At 43.6% G+C, this 25,161-nt stretch overlaps 1 protein-coding gene across 9 annotated transcripts in view; it reads left to right on the top strand.

Moving 5' to 3' along the window:
• The window catches only part of mcf2l2 (MCF.2 cell line derived transforming sequence-like 2), a 373,245-nt gene that overhangs the window by 232,347 nt on the left and 115,737 nt on the right, over positions 1-25,161 (top strand). For all 9 annotated transcript variants that reach the window (XM_034180353.1, XM_034180346.1, XM_034180350.1 and 6 more), the window contains exons 24-25: positions 7-99; positions 586-664. In XM_034180353.1, coding sequence (XP_034036244.1) covers positions 7-99; positions 586-664 — 172 coding nt within the window. The remainder of the gene's footprint in view (positions 1-6; positions 100-585; positions 665-25,161) is intronic.

Here is a 25,161-nt window from a genome sequence, read left to right as displayed (position 1 = left end):
GTCCAGATGAGCGCTGTTGGGATTACGGAGAACGTTAAAGGTGACAGCAAGAAGTTTGAAGTGTGGTACAACGGTCGAGAGGAGGTCTACATTGTCCAGGTATGTCAAATGAGACACATCTGTTTTTATCCTCACAATCATTCAACATTTGTCTGAAAAAGAAAACCATCAATACTTTCATGGCACGTGAATGACTGCAAACTGTGCATATACAATTTTTATAATGCTTGCAATTGTTTTTTTTTGTTTGTTTGTTTTGTTTTTTTGCATAATAAATGTGCAACTATTAAGGAGCTATTGGATTCAAAACATGATGAAAAAACACAGAAATATCTTGAGTGCATTTTTCATCAGTTACGATTTAATTGAGACAGGAGAGTAACCAGTTAAATCTTTGTTTGTCCAAAACAAAAGAAAAAAAAAATCCTCTTGGGAAGTGCTGATTTTTTCTTTTCTTTCCTGCTGTGATCCTCTAGGGGGCAGCATTGCACCACAGTGCCTGCCTGTGAAACAGGCTGTGTGAGCGAGTGTGAAGAGGTTTTTGTACATGTTACTTAACGTGTGTGTGTGTGTTTCCTTCCTCAGGCTTCTTCCATGGATGTGAAAAATATATGGGTGTCAGAGATTCGTAAAGTTCTCACAGTCCAGCTCGAGGCCTGCAGAGGTACCTTCACACACATAAACACATGTGATGCACTCTTGGATGCTTCTTCCCTCTTTCATCACAACTTTATTTCCAATTTAGTCTGAAGCTGAAGAACACGGACCTGTATGAATCGGTGTGTGAGTCAGAGAATCTGTTCTTGTTTGCATGTTGTACGGTCAGGTCAGATCTGGGAGTGCTCGCTTGTGCTGCACATTAGTGCAGACCACAGTCCATCCCGGCCTCCCTAAAGCAGCCAGATGCTTGTCCCACAGCCAGATGGTACGTAGGGACCTTGCCATTTCCCAAATGCTCAAGTTCTCCTGACTGAAGCAGCTTTATGTTGGGTCAAACATGCTCAGAGGAGAGTGGAGTCTGTCCACAGTGCACCTGATATTCCCTCATAATGTAGGTGACATGCCTCAGCTGAGTTTCTCTCAGTGACCAAATATTTAAAGCAATATCGAACAGTACCAAGGTTCCTCCAGAGAGACCCTGTACTAAAGGCATCCAGTCAATACCTGGTTAGTGTACAAGTCTCATCTATATACTGGTCGACTAGAAGCACCAGGACGCTGAAGACTTGGAGCACCATTGTCCTGCAAAGAGATTGGCATCATCTCTGTTCAGCATCCTCCTCCATAAACTCTTCCCAGAGATCTCTTGATCTCAAACGTTGAAGTCCAAACGAATGCATGTCACTGCCAAGACAAGTGAATCTCTCAGCAAGTTTAACACTTTGCCCGCAAATAGATACACGTCTGATGCCTGAATCCAGGAGGTCACTGAAAGCCTGAATCTTAGTTTTCATTTAGGATAATCTCTCAAACCCAGACATTCAGCTTCTTAAGTGCCACGAGGAGGAGTAACAGGAAGACAGAGGTCGGTAATGAGAGGAACAGTAGTAGCCAGTAAACCTGTCACTTTTCATACTCCGTGTGCTTCTTACCCTGTATGCTGCAATACAGTGCTGCTGGAACCTCAATTTCCCTGAGGGGGTCTTCCCAAGGGATGAATAAAGTTCTCTCTAATCTAATCTTGTTTTACACTTCACGGCCACTTTATTAGATACACCTCGCGAGTACCAGGTTGGACCCCCTTTTTCCTGCAGAACTTCCTTGTGTAATTCTTCATGGCATAGATTCAATAAGGTGTTGGAAACGGTCCTCAGAGATGTTGGTCCATATTGACACGACAGCATCACGCAGTTCCTCATTCAACCTATTTGCCTCTTCTCCTCTGACCTCTGACATCAACCAAGCATTTTTGTCCACACAACTGCCGCTCACTGGATATCTTCTCTTTTTTGGACCATTCTCTGTAAACCCTAGACATGGTTGTGTGTGAAAATCTTCTGAAATGTTCAGACCAACACATCTGGCACCAACAACCATGCCACGTTCAAAGTCACTTAAATCTCCTTTCATCCCTATTCTAATGCTTGGTTTGACTTCAGCAAGTCATCTTCACCACGTCTAGATGCCTACATGCATTGAGTTTCTGCCATATGATTGAGTAATGGAACAGGTGCACTTAACAAAGTGGTCAGTGAGGGTGCATCACAGAATGTGACAACCCTACCCAAGATCCAGTCCATACAACTCTTGAGCAGAGCAGGAGCCAGAACACATGTCTGACAAACATCAGAATTCAAAAGGAAGATGCCACTCAAGCTGCCATTTTTCATAGCTGGTCGATGATATCTAGCAACTTATTGAGGTTGATGCATATTCTCAGGGTGTTTCACAAAGCAGGCTGATCACACAGTGTGTACGGCGAGCATTTCACAGCTGGGTTTTGATCAATGGTTCATGGACCAGGTCTGCTTCCATTTTGAACGGGGTTACCACAGCAGATCCAGCACATAACTCCATTAGGATTTGGCACAACTTTACACTGGATGCCCTTCCTGACGCAACTCCAGTTTTACCCAAAGAAACACACACAGCCCGTAGTCTTCTGAAGAGGTCTCGCATCCAAATACTAACCAAGACCCACTTTGCTTAGCTTCTGATGGGATTAGGTTTACACAGAGCAGACTGGCTATTATGTGAAATAGTAATGGGGACTAAATTTGCATGTCATGATCCTCTATACCCTTTATGGGTTCACTGATGAAAACAGGCAATAGCCTTGATATGAAAAATGTCCCATCCTGGCACATAAACCAGTATCACCATAATGGTTTTCCTGCCTTAGTTTCCTCACTAAACTCATGGATTCCACACTCACATTAATAATAATAATAATAATAATAATAATAATACATTTTATTTGTATTGCACCTTACATTTCAAAGAAATCTCAAAGTGCTACATTAATAGTAGGCCCTGCAGGCTCTCTAATCACCTGCTCCGTGGCAACATATTGTTGCTCATACACTAAGTAGTGGTTTAAGGTAATACATAGAGCTGTATGGTCTTGAAAAATATTTAATGTGCATTATATTTTGCCAATGTTCAATCTATTTAACAAGATTGATAACTGTGCACGTCCCATCGGGAGGAGGCCCCGGGGAAGACCCAGGACACGCTGGAGGGACTACATCTCTCGGCTGGCTTGGGAACGCCTCGGGGTTCCCCTGGAGGAGCTGGAGAAGGTGTGTGTGGATCGGGAGGTCTGGGCAGCTTTGCTTGAGCTGCTGCCCCCACAACCTGACTCCGGATAAAGCTGAAGAAAATGGATGGATGGATGGATAACTGTGCAAATCATAGCTTGTATTGGTGATTATGATTCAGAACGGTGGTTTTAACTATTTCATTGGTGTAATTATTGACAATCAGAAGGAAGTTCTGCTGCACCAAGCTGCAAGTAACGAGTTTGAAATTTTCCACTGCCAACGTTTTGTCCATTTTGCCCATATTGCAGTTCTGGTACAAACATGGAAATAAATGCACTGGACTTATGAATTGCTGCTTGTAAAAAAAAAAAAAAAAAAAAAGTCAAATTTCCATATGTAAAAAAACGCCAATGTCCAAGTCCTTGTACATATTCTACATGATCATGAAGTTCTGCCCCAATAACACAGACCTGTGCAGCTTTACCCACCCTCGCTTTCACAATATCATTCACATTCCATTGTCTACAGATGACTGGTGGATAAGTCATGGCATTGGAGATTTCCAGCATTGTGGTACAAAGAGTTACACGACTAGTCAGTCTAGTCAGCCTAATGTGACCGTACAGCAGTCATGTATCAGGACCGTATAGTCACCTGCTGTTACTACGGTGGAAGGAGGTGCAGATTTTGAGGAATACATTGCTAAAATCCCTCTGTAAGCAGACCTGCTCACAAATTCTTCTGAAGTAGGGCTTCCTCCACACCGCATGTCCATGTGACTTTGTTCCCCCATCACTGCTTTCACTGCCTTAGCAGTCTCACTAAAATTTGGTGGATCACAGGTGATCCCACCTCAGCCATGTCTGCTCTATGAAATATGGGGTCCCACAAGTGTGTGTGTGTGTGTGTGTGTGTGTGTGTGTGTGTGTGTGTGTGTGTGTGTGTGTGTGTGTGTGTGTGTGTGTGTGTGTGTGTGTGTGTGTGTGTATATATATATATATAATGGTGTTTTTTCTCATTTCAGGAACCCTAAAGTTTATTCTGCAAGACATTAAAGTCCAGGAAAAATGCAGCAGTTGACCATAATTCAGAGAACAAAAATTGCAGAGTTCTGTGCAACCCATCTTAAGGGCTGACTTGCATCTCTTTCCATATAAAATTCAGTCTCAGAGCGAACTAACTCCTCAGCAAATGGCAAGGAGACTTGAATTTACTAGGTGGTTTTCCGGAAAACTGGAGACAGATGATTTGTTGTTAAGGAAACTTCAGACAAGGAGGTTACATTGATCATGTGGTGTAAAAGATAAAGGGTTAAAACATCAAAAAGGAAAGACTGAACTAAAAACTGTGTATTGGGGAGAAAAATTACATGGTCATGCAGAAAATGTCTGGTAATATTGATTGTTTTTTCTGTGCTGTCAAAATACTTTTGGGTACATTTTTTGAGACACCCTATGTATGAGATATTTCTTAATCAGTCCTGAAATTTGGTAATAATTGATGGGAGGTCAAGTCCAGTGCATGAAACATTAAACCCCACCGACCTCCTCAGACATGTGGGTGGATGGGCTATGGACCATCCACCCATCATAGTCCGATCTATGGTGGGTGGTCTGATCTATGCTGATCGACCCCCACTGAACCACAAAATAATATGAACTCACACTGCAAAAACACTTATAGCACATAATAACCCATCCACAATGAAGACTTATCCTTGACCCTCTTCTATGACAGACAGTGAAGCTTGATCAGAGAAGAGGTTTTTAAATGCAATTTAATGTCAAACTTTTACCTTTATTTAAGTAGCAAAGTCCATCCTTTGGGTAAAATGACATTAAAACCACTTATTATTTTGTCCCATTATCTGACCTTGCCAAATCACTTGAGTCCACTTTTTATTCCATTAAGACTTGTAGACTTTCTTTTGTTTTCCTCTGATGGAGAATGTCACCATAGTTCTTCTTTAAAAAAATCCTTTCCACTATTGCCGATCTCAACAAATGGGGACCTCTGACATGTATCGGTGGGGCATGTAGCCTTATTTGGCATTTTTGTTGATTAACTTGTTGTAATTCACTCTCACTTATGCATGCTATTTACACAGAGGTGGAGGTTAGCAGGTTTGCGCACATAATTTATGTAGTTCTCTGGATTTTTGAGCATTTGATGCATCTGGCGTGAAACACTTGATCAAGCCTGTAAAGTAAGTAAGACCCTTCGGCTGCTTCATTGTTTTCACTTGCGGCTGCCACAGCAGATCCAGAGTGGGTGGGTCTGCATGTTGATGTGGCGCAAGTTTTACACCGGATGCACTTCCTGACGCAACTCCACCTTACATGGAGAAATGTGGCAGGGGTGGGGTTTGAACCGAGAACCTTCCACACTGAAACCAAGCACACTAACCGCTTGGACACCACCCCTGCCCCCACTTGCTCAAGCCTGTCATAAAAAAAAAGAGAAATTTAATTTAATTTACAAAAATGTTTTTTATTGAGGCCCAGTGTCATTTTTCTTTTCCACTCTACAATGAAATTGTAATTGTGAGGCAGCAGGCAAAGGATGTTTTGTGCCGTTTCTCCAATTACAGCCTCTGAAGGTTATAACTCCTTCAGAGTTGTCATGAGTATCCTGATATTATCACTCCCCAGCCACCTCTGCAGGATATTTTGCTGATGGGCACCACTTTTAGTTAAGGGCAGGTACTCATCAGAAAATTGCGATCAGTTGGGAGATAAACTGCAAACTCTTGGCCCTTTATTGCACACAGATACACATGCCTGACCGAATCACTAAGTTACTTTAACATAATTCAGTTCAATTCAATTTACCTATATAGTGCCAAATCACAACAAAAGTCATTTCAAGGCGCTTCACATTGGTAAGGTCTAACCTCAGTAATGCCTCTGAGCAAGCACCAAAAACTCCCTCTAGTATATTTTGAGGAAGAAACCTCAAGCATACCAGACTCAGAGAGGTAAATGGGAAATGGACTGCATTTATACAGCGCTTTCCCGTTTGCATCAGAAGCTCAAAGCGCTTTACAATGATGCCTTGCATTCACCCATTCATGGAGGAATGCTCTTAGTCCTTAGCAATTTTCCGGTCTGGCTGGGTTTTTTAATCGAGGATCCTCTGGTCTGAAGTCTAACGCTTAACCGCTAGACCATCACCTCCCCCAACCCACTACTTACACCATTTTAACAATAACAGAGACTAAATAAACAAAGTACACACAAACAGTCATCAAACATCAACCATGCCAAACAAAGACGGGTTCACAGTCAAGTAAAAGTGGAATTTTAGGTTGTTTTAAGTGTCTCAGCCAGTGTCTGTTTGTGTATTTCTGAGCCTTCAGTGAGGGTCCAGCAGGTGATGTAGAACTTGGGCCTCAGTTGCAGCCGCAGCACCTCAGAGAGAGAGAGAGAGAGAGAGAGAGAGAGAGAGAGAGAGAGAGAGAGAGAGAGAGAGAGAGAGAGAGAGAGAGAGAGAGAGAGAGAGAGAGAGAGAGAGAGAGAGAGAGAGAACACAATCAGTTGGAACTGACAGCACATAGGGCACTAATTCCTAGCAGTAAACTAACAGAGAAGCATAGATGGTAATAATGTGGTCACCAGCAGATAGCCCTTTTCTTCACTAACAGACCCAGAATTTAGATAGAGTATAATGAGGCCGAAACCTGCTCAATTGCTAATAACACAGTTTAAAAGGAGAGGAAAAATGGTTTGGTTGGTTTAATAATGCACAAGCCATATTCCAGCCATATGAAAGGGAAAAGAGATAAATCTTTAATCTAGAATTGATTGACTCCAGAGAATCTGGCCATTTTATCTCAGCAGGCAGATTGTTTCACAGAACAGGCACATGCTAAAAGAAAGCTCTGTGGCCTGCTGATTTCTTTTTAACCTTAGGGACACATAGTAATCCTGTGTCCTGAGAACCCAAATCATGGGCCGTTATGTAACAGACACATGGACTGAAGGTCCATGTGGAAAAGTGGAATTTTTAAATGCATTACAGAATTTGCTAGTGGGACATCCCCAGTTATAGTATCATCCAAAATAGTTGTTATTCGCCTTTCGGCTGCTTCTATTTTGAACTAGGTTACCACAGCAGATCCAGCACATATCTCCATTTAGACTTGGCACAAGTTTACATCGGCTGCCCTTCCTGACGCAACTCCAGTTTTACCTGGAGAAACACACAGCTGTGGTCTTCTGCAGAGGTCTCCCATCCAAATACTAACCAGGACCCACTTTGCTTAGCTTCTGATGGGATTAGGTTTATACAGAGCAGACTGGCTATTATGTGAAATAGTAATAGTAATAGTAATTTGCATATCATGGTCCTCTATACCCTTTATGGGTTCATTGATGAAAACAGGCAACAGTCTTGATATGAAAAATTTCCCATCCTGGCACATAAACCAGTATCACCATAATGGTTTTCCTGCCTTAGTTTCCTCACTAAACTCATGGATTCCACACTCACATTAATAGTAGGCCCTGCAGGCTCTCTAATCACGTGCTCCGTGACAGCATATGGTTGCTCATACATTAAGTAGTGGTTTAAGGTAATACATAGAGCTGTATGGTCTTGAAAAATATTTAATGTGCATTATATTTTGCCAATGTTCAATCTATTTAACAAGATTGATAACTGTGCACGTCCCATCGGGAGGAGGCCCCGGGGAAGACCCAGGACACATGTATTTTGCCAATGTTCAGTCTATTTAACAAGATTGATAACTGTGCCAATCATAGCATGTTTTGGTGCTTATGATTCAGAATGGTGGTTTTAATTGTTTCACTGGTGTAATTATTGACAATCAGAAGGAAGTTCTGCTGCACCAAGCTGCAAGTAAGGAATTTGAAATTTTCCACTACCAACGTTTTGTCCATTTTACACTCTAAAATCTTGCCCATATTGCAGTTCTGGTACAAACATGGAAATAAATGCACTGGACTTGTGAATTGCTGCATGTAAAAAAAAACAAAACAAAACTCAAATTTCCACTTGTAAAAAACTCCAGCTTCCAATTCCTTGCACATATTCCACATGATCATGACGTTCTGCCCCAATAACACAGATTTGTGCAGCTTTACCCACCCTCAGCTGTTTCATTGCTTTTCTCAGTATCATTCAGATTCCATTGTTTACAGCTGACTGGTGGATAAGTCACGGCACTGGAGATTTCCAGCATCCTGGTACAAAGAGTTACACGACTAGTCAGTCTAGTCAGCCTAATGTGACCGTACAGCAGTCTGCAGTTCTGGTACAAACATGGAAATAAATCCACTGGACTTATGAATTGCCGCTTGTATAAAAAACTTGAATTTCTGCTTGTAAAAATTCCATTTTCCAAGTCCTTGCACATACTCTATTTTCTGTTTTACTTTGCCCTGCTGTGGTGCCATCATTATGTACTGCTGCAACAATGCAACATGTTTTTGTTATCATGAACATTTTCCTGTCACCACCAGCATCTATCAACACATCTCGAAGTGGTTCTTCACTGCAGTCTGGAGATTGGCTTGTCATTCTCTTTTTCTGTCTGCCACATAAGTAAAATGTGTTCTTCCTAATATCAACTCTGAGCTGCAGACAGAATAAAATATAATTGCAATAATAATAATAATAATAATAAAAATATACAAACATTGTCACACACTGTAGAATTTAGTTGTCAGAAAGATACAAGTTCATCATCACCCCAGTATTCTACATTTCTTTATTTTTGGAAGGGTACAGTCTTTTTACAAGCAAGTCAAAACTACACAATCTGTTTTTCTACGTAAATCGTCACATATACCTTATCAACTTAGACCTTTTAGACTTGCTGTTCTAAGCAGAATCCCATTTAAAAAAATGCATTTACATTTCTGATTTGAGGTGCAACAAGCTGAAGAAACTAACAGACACAAACTTGTGATTACAAATTAGACGTTGCGCACACTCAGCAGTAAGTGACAATGGGAGATTACTGTTACTAGCCAATACTGAACAGATCTACTATAAATACAAATTGAAATCCTTCACTAGTTGCTAAACACTGCTTTGAGAACATTCATGAGAACAGTCCTTTGATATTGCTGTTGGACAAATAAAGATAGTATTTGGAGACAGAACACACACTAAAGATATTTGGGTATTAGGAGAGTTTTTTTTTATTATCCAGTAAGTTAGTGCACTTGGTTTCAGTGCGGAAGGTTCCTGGTTCAAAGTCCACTTCTGCCACATTTCATCATATAATTTGGAGTTGCTTCAGGACGAGCATCCGGCCTAAAACCTGTGCCAATTCCACATTCAGATCCACCTCAGATTTGCTGTGGTGACCCCAAGTGCAAAACAAGGGAGCAGCCGAAGGGTCTCACTTATCAGTGATAGTATATCGAGAGACAATCTGTGTTAATCCAAACAGGAGCAGAATAAATCTGGGTTCCTAGCAAGATACTAAAGAGTGTTCCTCTTCAAAGTGGTGGATATGAGGTCTATTAGAAAAAAAAATGACCTTTTTATTTTTTTTTAAAAACTATGTGGATTTGAATCACGTGCGATTACGTCAGACAAGCTTGAAACCTCGTGCGCATGCGTGAGTTTTTTCACGCCTGTCGGTTGCGTCATTCGCCTGTGGGCAGGCTTTGAGTGAGCACTGGTCCACCCCCCACATCGGAATTCCTTTGTCTGACTTCTTCCTGAGAGACTGGCACTTTGCTTGATCAAAATTTTTTCTGAAACTGTAAGGCACATCCAAGTGGACACCATTCGAGAAATTCAGACGGTTTTTGGTGAAAATTTTAACGGCTGATGAGAGATTATGGAGTGTTACTGTTGCTTTAAGGACAGCCCACGGAGCCGGACGGCGCACCGCTCCTCGAGCCGCCGTTGTCAGCCTGTTTTGAGCTGAAAACTTCCAAATTTAAGCCTCTGTTGACCCAGGACATCGTGAGATAACAGAGAAGTTTCAGAAGAGGTCGGGATCAGCAGTTTATCCGGACATTCCACTGTTAAAGGAGATTTTGTAATGAAAGACGTGCAGACAGATTCGCGCGTCGGCACCCAGCCACTCATGGCGCGGCGCCACAGAAAAACACCTCCGTGTTGATAACCATTCGTAAGATTCAGGCGGTTTTCGATGGCTTTCAGTCAAGTGAGTATCCGAGAAATTGTTTAACAGCTGGGCATGTTCAAACTTGTCCTGTAAAGCTTCCAACGGAGGTGTTTTGCTGTGGCACTGCGCGATGAGCTGCTGGGTGGCGACGCGCGAATCTATCCGCATGCCTTTCATTACAAAATCTCCTTTAACAGTGGAATGTCAAAACAGGCTGATGACGGCGGCTCGGTGCGTGGCGCGCCGTCCGGCACCGTGGGCTGTCCTTAAAGTGATAGTAACACTCCTTAATCTCTCATCAGCCGTTAAAAGTTTCACCGAAAACCGTTTGAATTTCTCGAATGGTGTCCACTTGGATGTACCTTACAGTTTCAGAAAAAATTTTGATCAAGCAAAGCGCCAGTCTCTCAGGAAGAAGTCAGACAAAGGAATTCCGACGAGGGGGGGGGTGGACCAGTGCTCACTCAAAGCCTGCCCACAGGTGAATGACGCAACCGACAGGCGTGAAAAAACTCACGCATGCACACGAGGGTTCAAGCTTGTCTGATGCAATCACACGTGATTCAAATCCATATAGTTTTTGAAAAAATAAAAAGGTTGTTTTCTTTTCTAATAGACCTCATATTTGTGGGGTTCCAATCTGGTCAACTGGGGGTTAAACAAGGAATGATTCCAATCCTGTTAAAAAGTATAGCAAATTTATCAACTTGTCATACAGAATCCAAGAATATATGTAATTTGCTCAACCCAGTCTCACGGCAGTTCATGATACTGGGTTATGAAAACGACATCAATCTGTGGGTTTGTGCTGGAGGTACAGAAATGTGGTGCTTTTTGTGACGGGGGAACAAATTAATTTTGTGATGGGGCACGAAATGTGGGGTGATGGGGAGAGGTCTGGGGGTGTTAGGGTTAGAGGAGTGTAGACACTAACGCTATGGTTCAAGTTCGGAGAAGGGGAAGATAAATAGCAAAATAAGAAAAACCATGTCACGAAAATCAAGCGCTTTTCGTGACAGGAGCATGAAAAAAAACGTGAGACTGGGCTGAATTTGCTCCATCTCCACCACTACGTTGACTGGTCAGTAAGTCACTATGACGGGAAACCATAGACTGTATTCACCCATAGGTTTTTACATAGACCTGAAACATGAAGTCCAAAATACTGGGTTTATTTATGGAGCTAAAATGTTAATTTTGTTCATATTAATTAAGTTTATAACTGTAATTGTAGTTTTTCTGCTTAAATATTAACAATATTTTTGACAGTCATCATATATGGATGCATTTACACAGTAAACTCAGCAGTGTAAAATTAACACTGACTGTTAAATTAACAGTGTCAGTGTACATATCTTGTTATAATTTAAAAAATGTCATGTTAAAACATGAAAAGTTTGAGTGGAACGTTTTAATGCCGCGTTCACACCGGACGCTACGTGACACCACAAATTCGCGTCCCTCACCTGGCGATGGACACGCCACCCTCGCCTGGTGTGTTCCCCAATGCGTCATCAAATAGGAGGAGCTTCCATTCCACTCGCCGTCAAGTCAACATGGCGGACCTTGATCACACGGAGCAAGTTGCTGTGCTCTATTTGTAAGCTGACAGACGTCGCCAGCGGCGCCATCCCTGGGTTCACAACATCCTCATGAGATGTTCCCAATTCGGGGAGTTTCATCATTTGATGCAGGAGCTGCGTCTGGATGACGCCCGCTTTCAGCGGTACCTCTGCCTCTCCAGTACCCAGTTTGAGGACCTCCTGTCCCGTTCGCGCACGCACATGTAAACAATTTTTAAAAAACTGGCTGCTGCTGCAGTTCCTCGCTCTCAGCTCCAACTCTGTCATAATTGTGCTATAAACCAATCACCATTTGTTTTATTATACATCTGTGTAGTTAATAAAACTATCTTCATGGACGATTCGTGTCCATTGTGTGGCTTGGACTTTTGTGGCACCACAACGCGTACTTCCATAAGGATTACATGGCAACCTCTCGCCACCGTCGCTCACGTGGCATCCGGTGTGAATGCGGCACAACACCAGGTGTATGCAAACGTATATCCTTAACCGTATCTTCAAAATTGCAGGACATTATGGACGATGCCAGTCATCCTCCGCACACTGTCATCACCAACCAGAAGCGTCTCTTCAGCCACAGACTGCTCCTTCCCAAGTGCAGGACCAACAGACAGAAAAACTCCTTTGTCCCTCAGGCCATCAGACTGTACAACTTCTCACTCAGGGGGAGGAGGAGTAACAGAAAGACAGAGGACGGGAAGGAGAGGAACAGTAGTAGCCAGTAAACCAGTATAGATCAGTATGTCTGGCATTTATATTGTGTATTGATATTTATATTTGCAAATTGTTTTTCTTTTTTCACTTTTGATGCTTTGTGTGCTTCGTACCCTGTGTGCTGCTATACAATGCTACTGGAACTTCAATTTCGCTTAGGGAGTCTTCCCAAGGGATAAGTAAAGTTCCGTCTAATCTTTGAAGAGATATTTTTTTTAAAATCCAATAAATTGGCTAAATTATAGTTTCTGCCCTTTTTCGCGCTCTGTGCTGGTGAGCGGCGGCCATCCACTGTTCCACTCTGTGGCTTCCGAATGACAGGAAAACCAGCCTGTGAGATCTGCACACTGACGGTGTGTGCGTGTGTGTGAGCAGACTGACTAATGACGCAGCAGGCTTGTCACGAAGCCCGGCACGCAGAGGCTCTGATTTACACCTCTGACTCCACATGGTTGTGAGGAAGAGAGAAAGCAAGGAGGGAATGAAATTGCTCAGAGAAAAAGAGTGGAAGGATATTGAAACTGAAAGGGAGCGACAAGGCCAGAGGTGTGATGGGTGGAGAGAGAGAGACTTTCATGGTGTGAGAGATGGTGCAGAGGGAATGAGAGGGAGCAAAAAGGGATGAACATGAAAGGAAGGAAGGAGGAAGGAGAATGGAGAAAAATGGCAGTCATGTCTTAAACTCCTTTTTCACTTACCCCGAGAACCGTGTGTCCTTTTTGAATATCCGGTCCTGGTGTTAAATGGAAATGGAAAACGATCCATGATGCCAGTGGCGGTCCTAGAGTGATTTACTCCCCGGGCGAAACCCCCTGCGTGCCCCCCCCCCCCCCCCCCCGCGCACACTAACGTGGCCACCACCTCCGCCCCACCACCCATGAAAACACTAACTTTGTCCAGAACACCCACAATCCCACAAATTAACTTACAACAGCTATTTTCAAGAACAAACTTGCGGTTTTAATGACTACTGCAATAACACAAAGATAAACAATAATTACTTCAATAAAGTTTTTGAACATAAAAAAACAAAAGACTCAGTGACTTCACATTACAACTAGGTAGATACAGGTATTTAAGAAAGCACAACTGCACTACAGCACCACCCGATGGTCAAAATATTGCACGTTATTCAGTTTTACCAACAGAGTGCACTTTGCATTATCATAGAGTACCATACACCATAATGAACAAGACTTATACCTCCATTAAAGTCGCACCATATAAATAACAAAAGAAGTTAAACAATCTGTATATTACAGAATACCATGAATTGACAAAAAATGTACAAAAAATCCCTATACATTAAAGTGGCAAAAATGGTAACGCGCAATCATGTATCATAAATAAATTAACTAACGACAGAGGTAAATTCTATACCCATTACTGTACACATAAGAAGAAATAAACACTATTGTGTATCATAAGTAACAGGAAGCAACAAGTGAAGAAGTTAACACTCTTTAAAAGCAAAAATGGCAAACCACAATAATTTGTCATAAATAACAAGAAGTGCAAAAGAAGTAAGAGGAAAACAGTCTATATTCAAAAGTTTGCAGGAGGCATCATAATTGTTTGTCACAGTGCTCACTATCCGTGATGTGAAATTCCATCGAGTAGGAGCATTTCTGGGCAACCTTGAGCAGCCTGCAGACTCAAGAAAAGACATCCTCTTTGTGGATTTTGAGAAAAATGTGGCAAACCCAGAGAGTGATGCAAAAAATATTCTGCACTCAGATAAGCATTTAGCCCCCTGAGACAGAACCGGATTCAGTCTGTGTGCATAGCAATGCACAAACATTGCACTGGGGGCTGTTGCTTTAACTTTGGCCTGCAAACCATTGAGAGCTGAAGCCATGACAGCAGCTATGGCTTCTTCGTAAGGAAGACTATCAAATGGCTTCGCCAAAATCCGGTCCACATTAAAATTGTCTGCCATTATGCGCAGCTTGCTACCTAGCTAGCTCGCTAGCTGGGACTGGCGCGAGGCTAGTGTGAAGTGTGTCCGCCTGTGAGTGCTTTGTGACGGTGAAGGAGCTCAGCAGCACCCGCTGCTCGGTAGGGACAGAAACTGCGATAGAAGTCAGAAAGAGTGATAGAAGTCAGTCTCCAAACACAAGCAGCTACAAAAAAACACACCAGAAATAGAAGCTCGATTTGTCGCTAGTCGCTTTTAACAAAGAAAATGCTGCTAAGAGGGTTAGGAAAGTCTCCGGTTCAACTCAGAAAAGAATGAAAATGCTCCCACGGATGTTTACACCGAAAGATCGCTGATTCGCTCATTCGCTCATTTCGCTGTCAATCAAAAAGGGATTCAGCCTCAGATAGATCATCCAATCATCATGCAGAAGCTGAGCGTCCGGGCCAGCCGAGGCCAGCCCACTGCCCCATAGACCCCCAGACACGCTGAGCGTCCGATGGGCGGGACAAAGCCCAGCATTTATCCAATGACTCGTCTCGTTTCGCTGCAGTCTTTGCTTCGCTATTAAACACTGTTTAAAGCACTGTGAAGCTGCGGGAATACGTAAATCCATACATACCTTTTTCCTTTGCTCGTTTCTCCTTTTCTTCTTTCTTTTTCTTTCGAAATTGGGCACCTGATGGCTTTGATCATTTCCTATCCATGATTATGTCTTACTCCGTTTCGACCACCTCCTTGTCCAAACATTGAATGATTCCCCCCTCCCCCTGCACAAACTGCGCTGTGCAGCGTTACTCACCTAACGCGAGAGGTGAGATGGGGGAGACGCTCTGCCGTAACGTAACCACGAACTCCCCTGTCAGGACAACCCCCCCCCCCCCCCCCCCCCGGTTTTATTTATTTATTTATTTTTGGACAGGTTTTTTTTTTTTTCCCGCACCTCGCACCTTGTTTGTTTTGTAAATATGACGCAGGGTGCACATAACTGGTACTCAGTGTACTTGTGTGTCCTAAACATCATTGACTACATTTACATACAGCCAATAACCCTTTCATAATCGGAATATTATCAGTTATTAAGTTGTTCACCAATGAATATGGCTTTATACGAGGTCTGTCCATAAAGTAACTGACCTTTTTATTTTTTTTTCAAAAACTATATGGATTTGAATCACGTGTGATTGCATCAGCCAAGCTTGAACCTTCGTGCGCATGCGTGAGTTTTTCCACGCCTGTCGGTTGCGTCATTCGCCTGTGGGCAGACTTTGAGTGAGCACTGGTCCACCCCTCCCGTCGGATTTCTTTTGTCTGAGAACTTGCTAAGCGACTGCCGCTTTGCTCCATGAAATTTTTTTCAGAAACTGTTAGAGACAGGCAGTTGGAAACCATTCGATAGATTCAGTTGGATATCGGTGAAGATTCCGTCGGCGTCACGCGGATTATGGACTGTTAAAACCTTTTTAAAGACGGCCCACAGCGGCGGAGGGCGCGCGCCGCACCGAGCGGCCATCGACAGACTGGATCGACCAGATCATTTCTAAACTGAACGCTGTGTTGATCCGGGACATCATGTGACTACCACAGAAATGGCAGGAGAGCTGGACATAGCACTTTTGCGGCACATTCCACTGTTACAGGAGATTTTGTAATGAAAGACGTGTGGAGGATTTCGCGCGTCGGCACGAAGCAGCTCAGGACGCGCAGCAAAAAAACACCTCTGTGTTGGAAGTCTCACAGGACATGTTGGGGCATGTCCAGCTGTTACACAATTTCTCGGATACTCACTCGACTGAAAGCCATCGAAAGCTGTCTGAATCTTCTGAATGGTTTCCAACACGGAGGTGTTTTTTTTTTTTTTTTTGCTGTGCGTCCTAAAATAAGAAGGTCCATTACTTTATGGACAGACCTCATACACCCTGAAGAAAACCTTACACCAACTCATGGCCACGGAGCTTTGCGGCCACGGTTACCGAGACCATGCAGTGGGCGCTGCGCATCAAAACAGCGAGCGTAGTCTCTGGACCTGGTGCTGGAGTTGGATGCAGCTCAGCAAAGCGGGGGGGGGGGGGGGGGGTGTGTGAGTGGCCTGCTGCGACGCTTACCGAGCCCACAGACTCAGTAAGCGCATCGGAGGCAGTGAGAGCAATCGGGGTGATGCCGACCGGCCCGCCTGATAAGGACGCAGAACACAATGAACTGTTAAAAAAAAAAGAAGAAGCATGCAAAATTGAAAATTGCACTAAAAAAATCCACAAAACTGCGAGGCAGCGAAAGGGAGTTACGTTCTAAAAATAACCCGTGATAGGCGAAATCTGCGAAGTAATCAGTGCTATTTTTTACAATTATTATAGATGTTTTAAGGCTGTAAAACCCCTCACTACACATTTTATGCACTTTTCTCAAACAGGCATTAACATTTTCTCACTTTTCTCTCCTGTGTTAACAAAGTTCAAACCTTAGTAGAAAAAAAATAGAATGTTTTCCTATAAATAATTATGATGGCTTTTAGAACTAATGAATTTAACTTTAATGATCAACCTACGAGGTTGGACATGTAAGAAATTATTAATAGTGACTCACGAGTATTTCACAGTTCCTCTGACCGCACCTCTTCGTCGTGGCGCCGCTCTGCTGTCCGGATTGGCTGATTACTCGGGTGGTATGAAAAATATTACCCGTCCGCGAAAAGGGTGTATTGCTATTTATTCTTTCGTGTTGTATCCAATCATATTGGCGTATCATTTATAGGTATATGATAAAAGCAATAACCCGGTTGAGCACAGGCATGTAAACACCCGCAAATACCGGAATATGCTCATATTCTGGTTTTTAAAAACCTGAATATGACCCCTGGGCTACTCCTTTTGTAACCCAAATATCAGGTCATATAAACGCGCATCGGAATATGGCCATAGAAAGGAACATTATTTTGTTTTCTGCGCATGTCCTATCCGCAAGGAATCTTGGTCTTTTGAGTACGGCAACTTCTTATATGCGGTGTGCGCAACCCACCGGACACCACAGAAGCAGAGGTAAACAAGCATGGGGAAATCCAGACGCGGCAGCACAGCACCACACTTTTGGAGCGAGGAGGAAACCGAGTAGATAGATAGATAGATAGATAGATAGATACTTTATTGATCCCAGAGGGAAATTCAAGGCATCCAGCTGCTTACACATTAGACAAGACACACACATCGCACCAGACACACAAAAATAGGGTTAAGTAAATAAAAGAAAAATAGACTAATCAATAAAAGCTACTAACTAAAAATAAAAATAAAATTTGTGTGCAAGTACAGCATCCAGTCTCAGAGAATATGACGGAGGAGTAAATGTAGTAGTGCAGTAGTGAGGAGGTAGCACAGATGTAAACAGTACACAATGTGAACAGTGTAGGTTGTGCAAAGAAGTAAGCAGTGTAAACAGTGTTGGTAGTGCAAAAGAAAGCAATAAAAGGTCAAACAGATGTGTCACAGCATTATTTCTTACTGAGATGGGAAGAGTTGAACAGTCTGATGGCCTGAGGGACAAAAGACTTCCTGAATCTGTCCGTGTGGCAGGACTGGCACAGCAGTCTGCCGCTGAATGAGCTCCTCTGCCTGATGATGGTGCTGTGCAGAGGGTGCTCAAAATTGTCCATGAAGGCCAGCAGTTTACTGAGGGTCCTTCTCTCTGCCACTGATGTTAGTGTCTCCAGCTCTGTTCCCAGCACTAAACCAGCTTTCCTCACCAGCCTGTCCAGTCGCCCGGCATCCCTCCTCTTCATGCTGCTCCCCCAGCAGACCACCACAGAGAAGAGGACACTGGCTACCACAGACTGGTAGAACATTCGCAGGAGTTTATGACAGATCCTGAAGGACCCTAACCTCCTCAGGAAGTACAGTCTGCTCTGTCCCTTCCTGTAGAGGGTGTCAGTATTGGCTGACCAATCCAACCTATAGTCCATAAGTGTCCCCAGGTATTTGTAAGTCTGGACCACCTCCACATCAACCCCCTCAATGGAGACTGGCTGCAGAGTGGGCCCGGACCTTCTGAAGTCCACTACCATCTCCTTTGTTTTGGCAATGTTCAGCTGCAGGTGGTTTGATTTGCAGCACTCCACAAAGTCCTATATCAGGTCCCTGTACTCTCTTTCCTGTCCCTCTCGCACACATCCCACAATAGCAGTGTTGTCCAAAAACTTCTGCATGTGGCACGACTCCGAGTTGTAATTGAAGTCTGATGTGTACAGAGTGAACAGAACTGGAGAGAGCACGGTTCCTTGTGGTGCTCCAGTGCTGCTGATCACTGTGTCTGAGGTGCAGTTACTGAGTCTGACGTATTGTGGTCTTCCAGTTAGATAATCAGTGATCCAGGTGACCAGATGAGTGTCCACCTCCATCTCCATGAGCTTGTCTCTCAGTAGCAGGGGCTGGATGGTGTTGAAGGCACTGGAGAAGTAAAAAAAAACATGACCCTCACAGTGCTGTTACCCCTGTCCAGATGAGAGTGGGCCCTGTGAAGGAGGTAGAGGATGGCGTCCTCCACTCCCACCTTCTCCCTGTATGCAAACTGCAGTGGGTCCTCAGCATGTCTGACCTGAGGTCTGAGGACGCTCAGCAGCAGTCACTCCATGGTCTTCATCACGTGGGATGTCAAAGCGACTGGCCTGTAGTCATTCAGCTCCTTTGGGTGTGCCTTCTTAGGAACTGGAATGACACAGGATGTCTTCCACGTGACTGGGGCCTTTCCGAGATGCAGGATCAGGTTGAAAACATGCTGGATGGGCTCCCCCAGTTGGTTGGCGCAGGCCTTAAGCATTCTGGGACACACTTTATCCAGGCCTGCTGCCTTCCTGGGGTGGAGTCTCCTTAGCTCTCTCCTGACCTGGTCTGCTGTGAAGGAGGGAGGACGGTGAGAGTGGGTGCTTGTTCCGGCTGACTGTGACGATGATGATGATGGTGGTGAGGATGGTGAGGGCGAGGACGAGGGCTGATCTACTGTGGGTTTTGGTGCTGACGGTGATGATGATGATGGTGAGGGTGAGGGCTGATCTGCTGGGGGTTTTGATGGTGATGAAGTGATAACTGCTGCGGGAGGGGTTGATGGGGGGTTTGCAGAGGTACAACAATCAAACCTGTTAAAAAAGTTGTTAAACTGGTTTGCTCTGTCCACACCCCCATCCACTGGGCTGCGGCTGCTGTTTTTGCAGCCTGTGATGGTTTTCATTGCATCCCAGACCCCCTCTTTCTCTCCACCTTCTTCCTGTAGGACTCCTTGGCCTCTTTAAGGCGAGCCTTTAGTTCCCGCTGTACACGCCTAAGCTCTGTCCCATCTCCGTCTTTGAACGCCCTCTTCTTTTGGTTTAGAAGATTCTTGACATCGCTGGTGATCCAGGGCTTGTTGTTTGGAAAGCAACGTACAGTTTTTATGGGAACAGCAAAGTCCCTACAGAAGTTCAGGTAGCCCATAATGCATTGTGTCACCCCATCAATGTCCTCACCATGTGTGTCCTGCAGCACGCTCCAGTCAGTAGTCTTGAAGCAGTCCCTGAGGGCTTCTTCTGCCTCAGGAGACCAGACTCTGAATGAACGTGTAGTAATGGGCTACCTCAGTACCAGTGGTTTGTACTGAGGCTGTAGAAAAACCAGATTGTGATCTGATTTTCCCAGTGGTGGTAGTGGAGCAGCTGTGTATGCTTCCCTCACGTTGGCATACATCAGATCAATAGACCTGTTCTTTCTGGTGGGACAGTCCATAAACTGATGAAAAGCAGGGAGAGTGGAGTTCAGTGTGACATGATTAAAATCACCAGAGATCGCGAAGAAAGCCTCAGGGTGTTGTGTCTGCAGCGCTGCGATGGTGGAGTGGATGCCGTCACACACTGCCTGCGCGTCAGCCCGTGGAGGAATGTAAACACACGTAAAGATGGCGTGTGTGAACTCCCTTGGAATGTAATACAGTCGGAGACTCACCGCCATCAGTTCAATGTCCCCACAACAGACAATCTCCTTTATGTTTACATGACTAGGGTTGCACCATCTGTTGTTAATAAACAGTGCGAGTCCCCCACCTTTACACTTGCCGCTTCGCATCGCGTCCCTGTCCGCTCTCAGCATGGTGAATCCAGGTAGCTCCACGTTAGCATCCGGAGTATCGCTAGTGAGCCACGTCTCCGTGAAACACAGTAGACTACACTCCCTGTAGAGCCTCTGATTCTTCACCAGTCCCGGCAGCTCATCGGATTTGTTGGTCAGTGAGTTAACATTCTCTATGACCACCAACGGAACCGAGGTTTTATATCGCCACTTCGCTGCGTTCTTAGCCTATAGCCTGGCCTTTAGCTTAGCGCCGGCTTTACAGCCCCGATACTTCCGCCTCAGCTCCTCCGGCATTGTGTGGACAATGCCTTCGCGTCCCTTCGGCCGTAGGGCCAGCAGTTCTTCCAGAGAATAAACACAATATTCTTCGCTGACCCGTGTGTATGAAATAAATGAAGTGCACATATCCATCGGATATAATAATATATTCATACCAGACGTGTGTACTAACTTACAAAGAGGAAAAAAAAAAGAAAAAACTTAAGAAAAGACGCACTTCAGACGGAGCTACTGGAGAGGCTGCCGCTCGCGTCGAGCAGCGCCAATTCGGAAGTTAGGCTATTGACTGCTTTCTTGTGGTCTACTGGCCTCTACTGGTGGTTGTCTCTCACTGCGGTATTGTATCACTTCCTGTTCTGGAGCACAGCGGTGTTTTTCTGTATCTGTTAGCTGTTTAATCTGCGCAGTTAGATTGATCTAGTTATCTAGATTACGATTTGTTTCCCAGTGTAATCTTTACGTGCCTTAACTAAAGCACTCCTTCTGCTGAATCACCTCTAAATTATTTACACATTATTCACTTTGCGTGTTTATAGGAATCTGCTAGCTTAGCGCAGCTACTAGCTCTTAGCCGATTTAGCATGGCGGCTTCTCCTGTCTCTCCTGCACTTTTCTGCTCTGGGTGTGAAATGTTTAGTTATTCCTCGGCCTCCTTTAGCAGTAATGGTACTTGTAATAAGTGTAGCTTATTCGTAGCTTTGGAGGCCAGGCTGGGCGAATTGGAGACTCGGCTCCGCACCGTGGAAAGTTCTACAGCTAGCCATGCCCCTGTAGTCGGTGCGGACCAAGGTAACTTAGCCGCCGTTAGTTCCCCCCTGGCAGATCCCGAGCAGCCGGGAAAGCAGGCTGACTGGGTGACTGTGAGGAGGAAGCGTAGTTCTAAACAGAAGCCCCGTGTACACCGCCAACCCGTTCACATTTCTAACCGTTTTTCCCCACTCGGCGACACACCAGCCGAGGATCAAACTCTGGTTATTGGCGACTCTGTTTTGAGAAATGTGAAGTTAGCGACACCAGCAACCATAGTCAATTGTCTTCCGGGGGCCAGAGCAGGCGACATTGAAGGAAATTTGAAACTGCTGGCTAAGGCTAAGCGTAAATTTGGTAAGATTGTAATTCACGTCGGCAGTAATGACACCCGGTTACGCCAATCGGAGGTCACTAAAATTAACATTAAATCGGTGTGTAACTTTACAAAAACAATGTCGGACTCTGTAGTTTTCTCTGGGCCCCTCCCCAACCGGACCGGGAGTGACATGTTTAGCCGCATGTTCTCCCTGAATTGCTGGCTGTCTGAGTGGTGTCCAAAAAATGAGGTGGGCTTCATAGATAATTGGCAAAGCTTCTGGGGAAAACCTGGTCTTGTTAGGAGAGACGGCATCCATCCCACTTTGGATGGAGCAGCTCTCATTTCTAGAAATCTGGCCAATTTTCTTAAATCCTCCAAACCGTGACTACCCAGGGTTGGGACCAGGAAGCAGAGTTGTAGTCTTACACTCCTCTCTGCAGCTTCTCTCCCCCTGCCATCCCCTCACTACCCCATCCCCGTAGAGACGGTGTCTGCTCCCAGACCACCAATAACCAGCAAAAATCTATTTAAGCATAAAAATTCAAAAAGAAAAAATAATATAGCACCTTCAACTGCACCACAGACTAAAACAGTTAAATGTGGTCTATTAAACATTAGGTCTCTCTCTTCTAAGTCCCTGTTGGTAAATGATATAATAATTGATCAACATATTGATTTATTCTGCCTTACAGAAACCTGGTTACAGCAGGATGAATATGTTAGTTTAAATGAGTCAACACCCCCGAGTCACACTAACTGTCAGAACGCTCGTAGCACGGGCCGGGGCGGAGGATTAGCAGCAATCTTCCATTCCAGCTTATTAATTAATCAAAAACCCAGACAGAGCTTTAATTCATTTGAAAGCTTGACTCTTAGTCTTGTCCATCCAAATTGGAAGTCCCAAAAACCAGTTTTATTTGTTATTATCTATCGTCCACCTGGTCGTTACTGTGAGTTTCTCTGTGAATTTTCAGACCTTTTGTCTGACTTAGTGCTTAGCTCAGATAAGATAATTATAGTGGGCGATTTTAACATCCACACAGATGCTGAGAATGACAGCCTCAACACTGCATTTAATCTATTATTAGACTCTATTGGCTTTGCTCAAAAAGTAAATGAGTCCACCCACCACTTTAATCATATCTTAGATCTTGTTCTGACTTATGGTATGGAAATTGAAGACTTAACAGTATTCCCTGAAAACTCCCTGCTGTCTGATCATTTCTTAATAACATTTACATTTACTCTGATGGACTACCCAGCAGTGGGGAATAAGTTTCATTACACTAGAAGTCTTTCAGAAAGCGCTGTAACTAGGTTTAAGGATATGATTCCTTCTTTATGTTCTCTAATGCCATATACCAACACAGTGCAGAGTAGCTACCTAAACTCTGTAAGTGAGATAGAGTATCTCGTCAATGGTTTGACATCCTCATTGAAGACAACTTAGGATGCTGTATCTCCTCTGAAAAAGAAAGCTTTAAATCAGAAGTGCCTGACTCCGTGGTATAACTCACAAACTCATAGCTTAAAGCAGATAACCCGTAAGTTGGAGAGGAAATGGCGTCTCATTAATTTAGAAGATCTTCACTTAGCCTGGAAAAAGAGTCTGTTGCTCTATAAAAAAGCCCTCCGTAAAGCTAGGACATCTTTCTACTCATCACTAATTGAAGAAAATAAGAACAACCCCAGGTTTCTTTTCAGCACTGTAGCCAGGCTGACAAAGAGTCAGAGCTCTATTGAGCTGAGTATTCCATTAACTTTAACTAGTAATGACTTCATGACTTTCTTTGCTAACAAAATTTTAACTATTAGAGAAAAAATTACTCATAACCATCCCAAAGACGTATCGTTATCTTTGGCTGCTTTCAGTGATGCCGGTATTTGGTTAGACTCATTCTCTCCGATTGTTCTGTCTGAGTTATTTTCATTAGATACTTCATCCAAACCATCAACATGTTTATTAGACCCCATTCCTACCAGGCTGCTCAAGGAAGCCCTACCATTATTTAATGCTTCGATCTTAAATATGATCAATCTATCTTTGTTAGTTGGCTATGTACCACAGGCTTTTAAGGTGGCAGTAATTAAACCATTACTTAAAAAGCCATCACTTGACCCAGCTATCTTAGCTAATTATAGGCCAATCTCCAAGCTTCCTTTTCTCTCAAAAATTCTTGAAAGGGTAGTTGTAAAACAGCTAACTGATCATCTGCAGAGGAATGGTCTATTTGAAGAGTTTCAGTCAGGTTTTAGAATTCATCATAGTACAGAAACAGCATTAGTGAAGGTTACAAATGATCTTCTTATGGCCTCGGACAGTGGACTCATCTCTGTGCTTGTTCTGTTAGACCTCAGTGCTGCTTTTGATACTGTTGACCATAAAATTTTATTACAGAGATTAGAGCATGCCATAGGTATTAAAGGCACTGCGCTGCGGTGGTTTGAATCATATTTGTCTAATAGATTACAATTTGTTCATGTAAATGGGGAATCTTCTTCACAGACTAGGGTTAATTATGGAATTCCACAAGGTTCTGTGCTAGGACCAATTTTATTCACTTTATACATGCTTCCCTTTGGTAGTATTATTAGACGGTATTGCTTAAATTTTCATTGTTACGCAGATGATACCCAGCTTTATCTATACATGAAGCCAGAGGACACACACCAATTAGCTAAACTGCAGGATTGTCTTACAGACATAAAGACATGGATGACCTCTAATTTCCTGCTTTTAAACTCAGATAAAACTGAAGTTATTGTACTTGGCCCCACAAATCTTAGAAACATGGTGTCTAACCAGATCCTTACTCTGGATGGCATTGCCCTGGCCTCTAGTAATACTGTGAGAAATCTTGGAGTCATTTTTGATCAGGATATGTCATTCAAAGCGCATATTAAACAAATATGTAGGACTGCTTTTTTGCATTTACGCAATATCTCTAAAATCAGAAAGGTCTTGTCTCAGAGTGATGCTGAAAAACTAATTCATGCATTTATTTCCTCTAGGCTGGACTATTGTAATTCATTATTATCAGGTTGTCCTAAAAGTTCCCTAAAAAGCCTTCAGTTAATTCAAAATGCTGCAGCTAGAGTACTGACGGGGACTAGAAGGAGAGAGCATATCTCACCCATATTGGCCTCTCTTCATTGGCTTCCTGTTAATTCTAGAATAGAATTTAAAATTCTTCTTCT

Source organism: Thalassophryne amazonica, chromosome 10 (assembly GCF_902500255.1).
Source record: "Thalassophryne amazonica chromosome 10, fThaAma1.1, whole genome shotgun sequence".
In the NCBI taxonomy this organism is placed as follows: domain Eukaryota; kingdom Metazoa; phylum Chordata; class Actinopteri; order Batrachoidiformes; family Batrachoididae; genus Thalassophryne; species Thalassophryne amazonica.
This window is presented reverse-complemented; position numbering and strand designations above follow the sequence as displayed.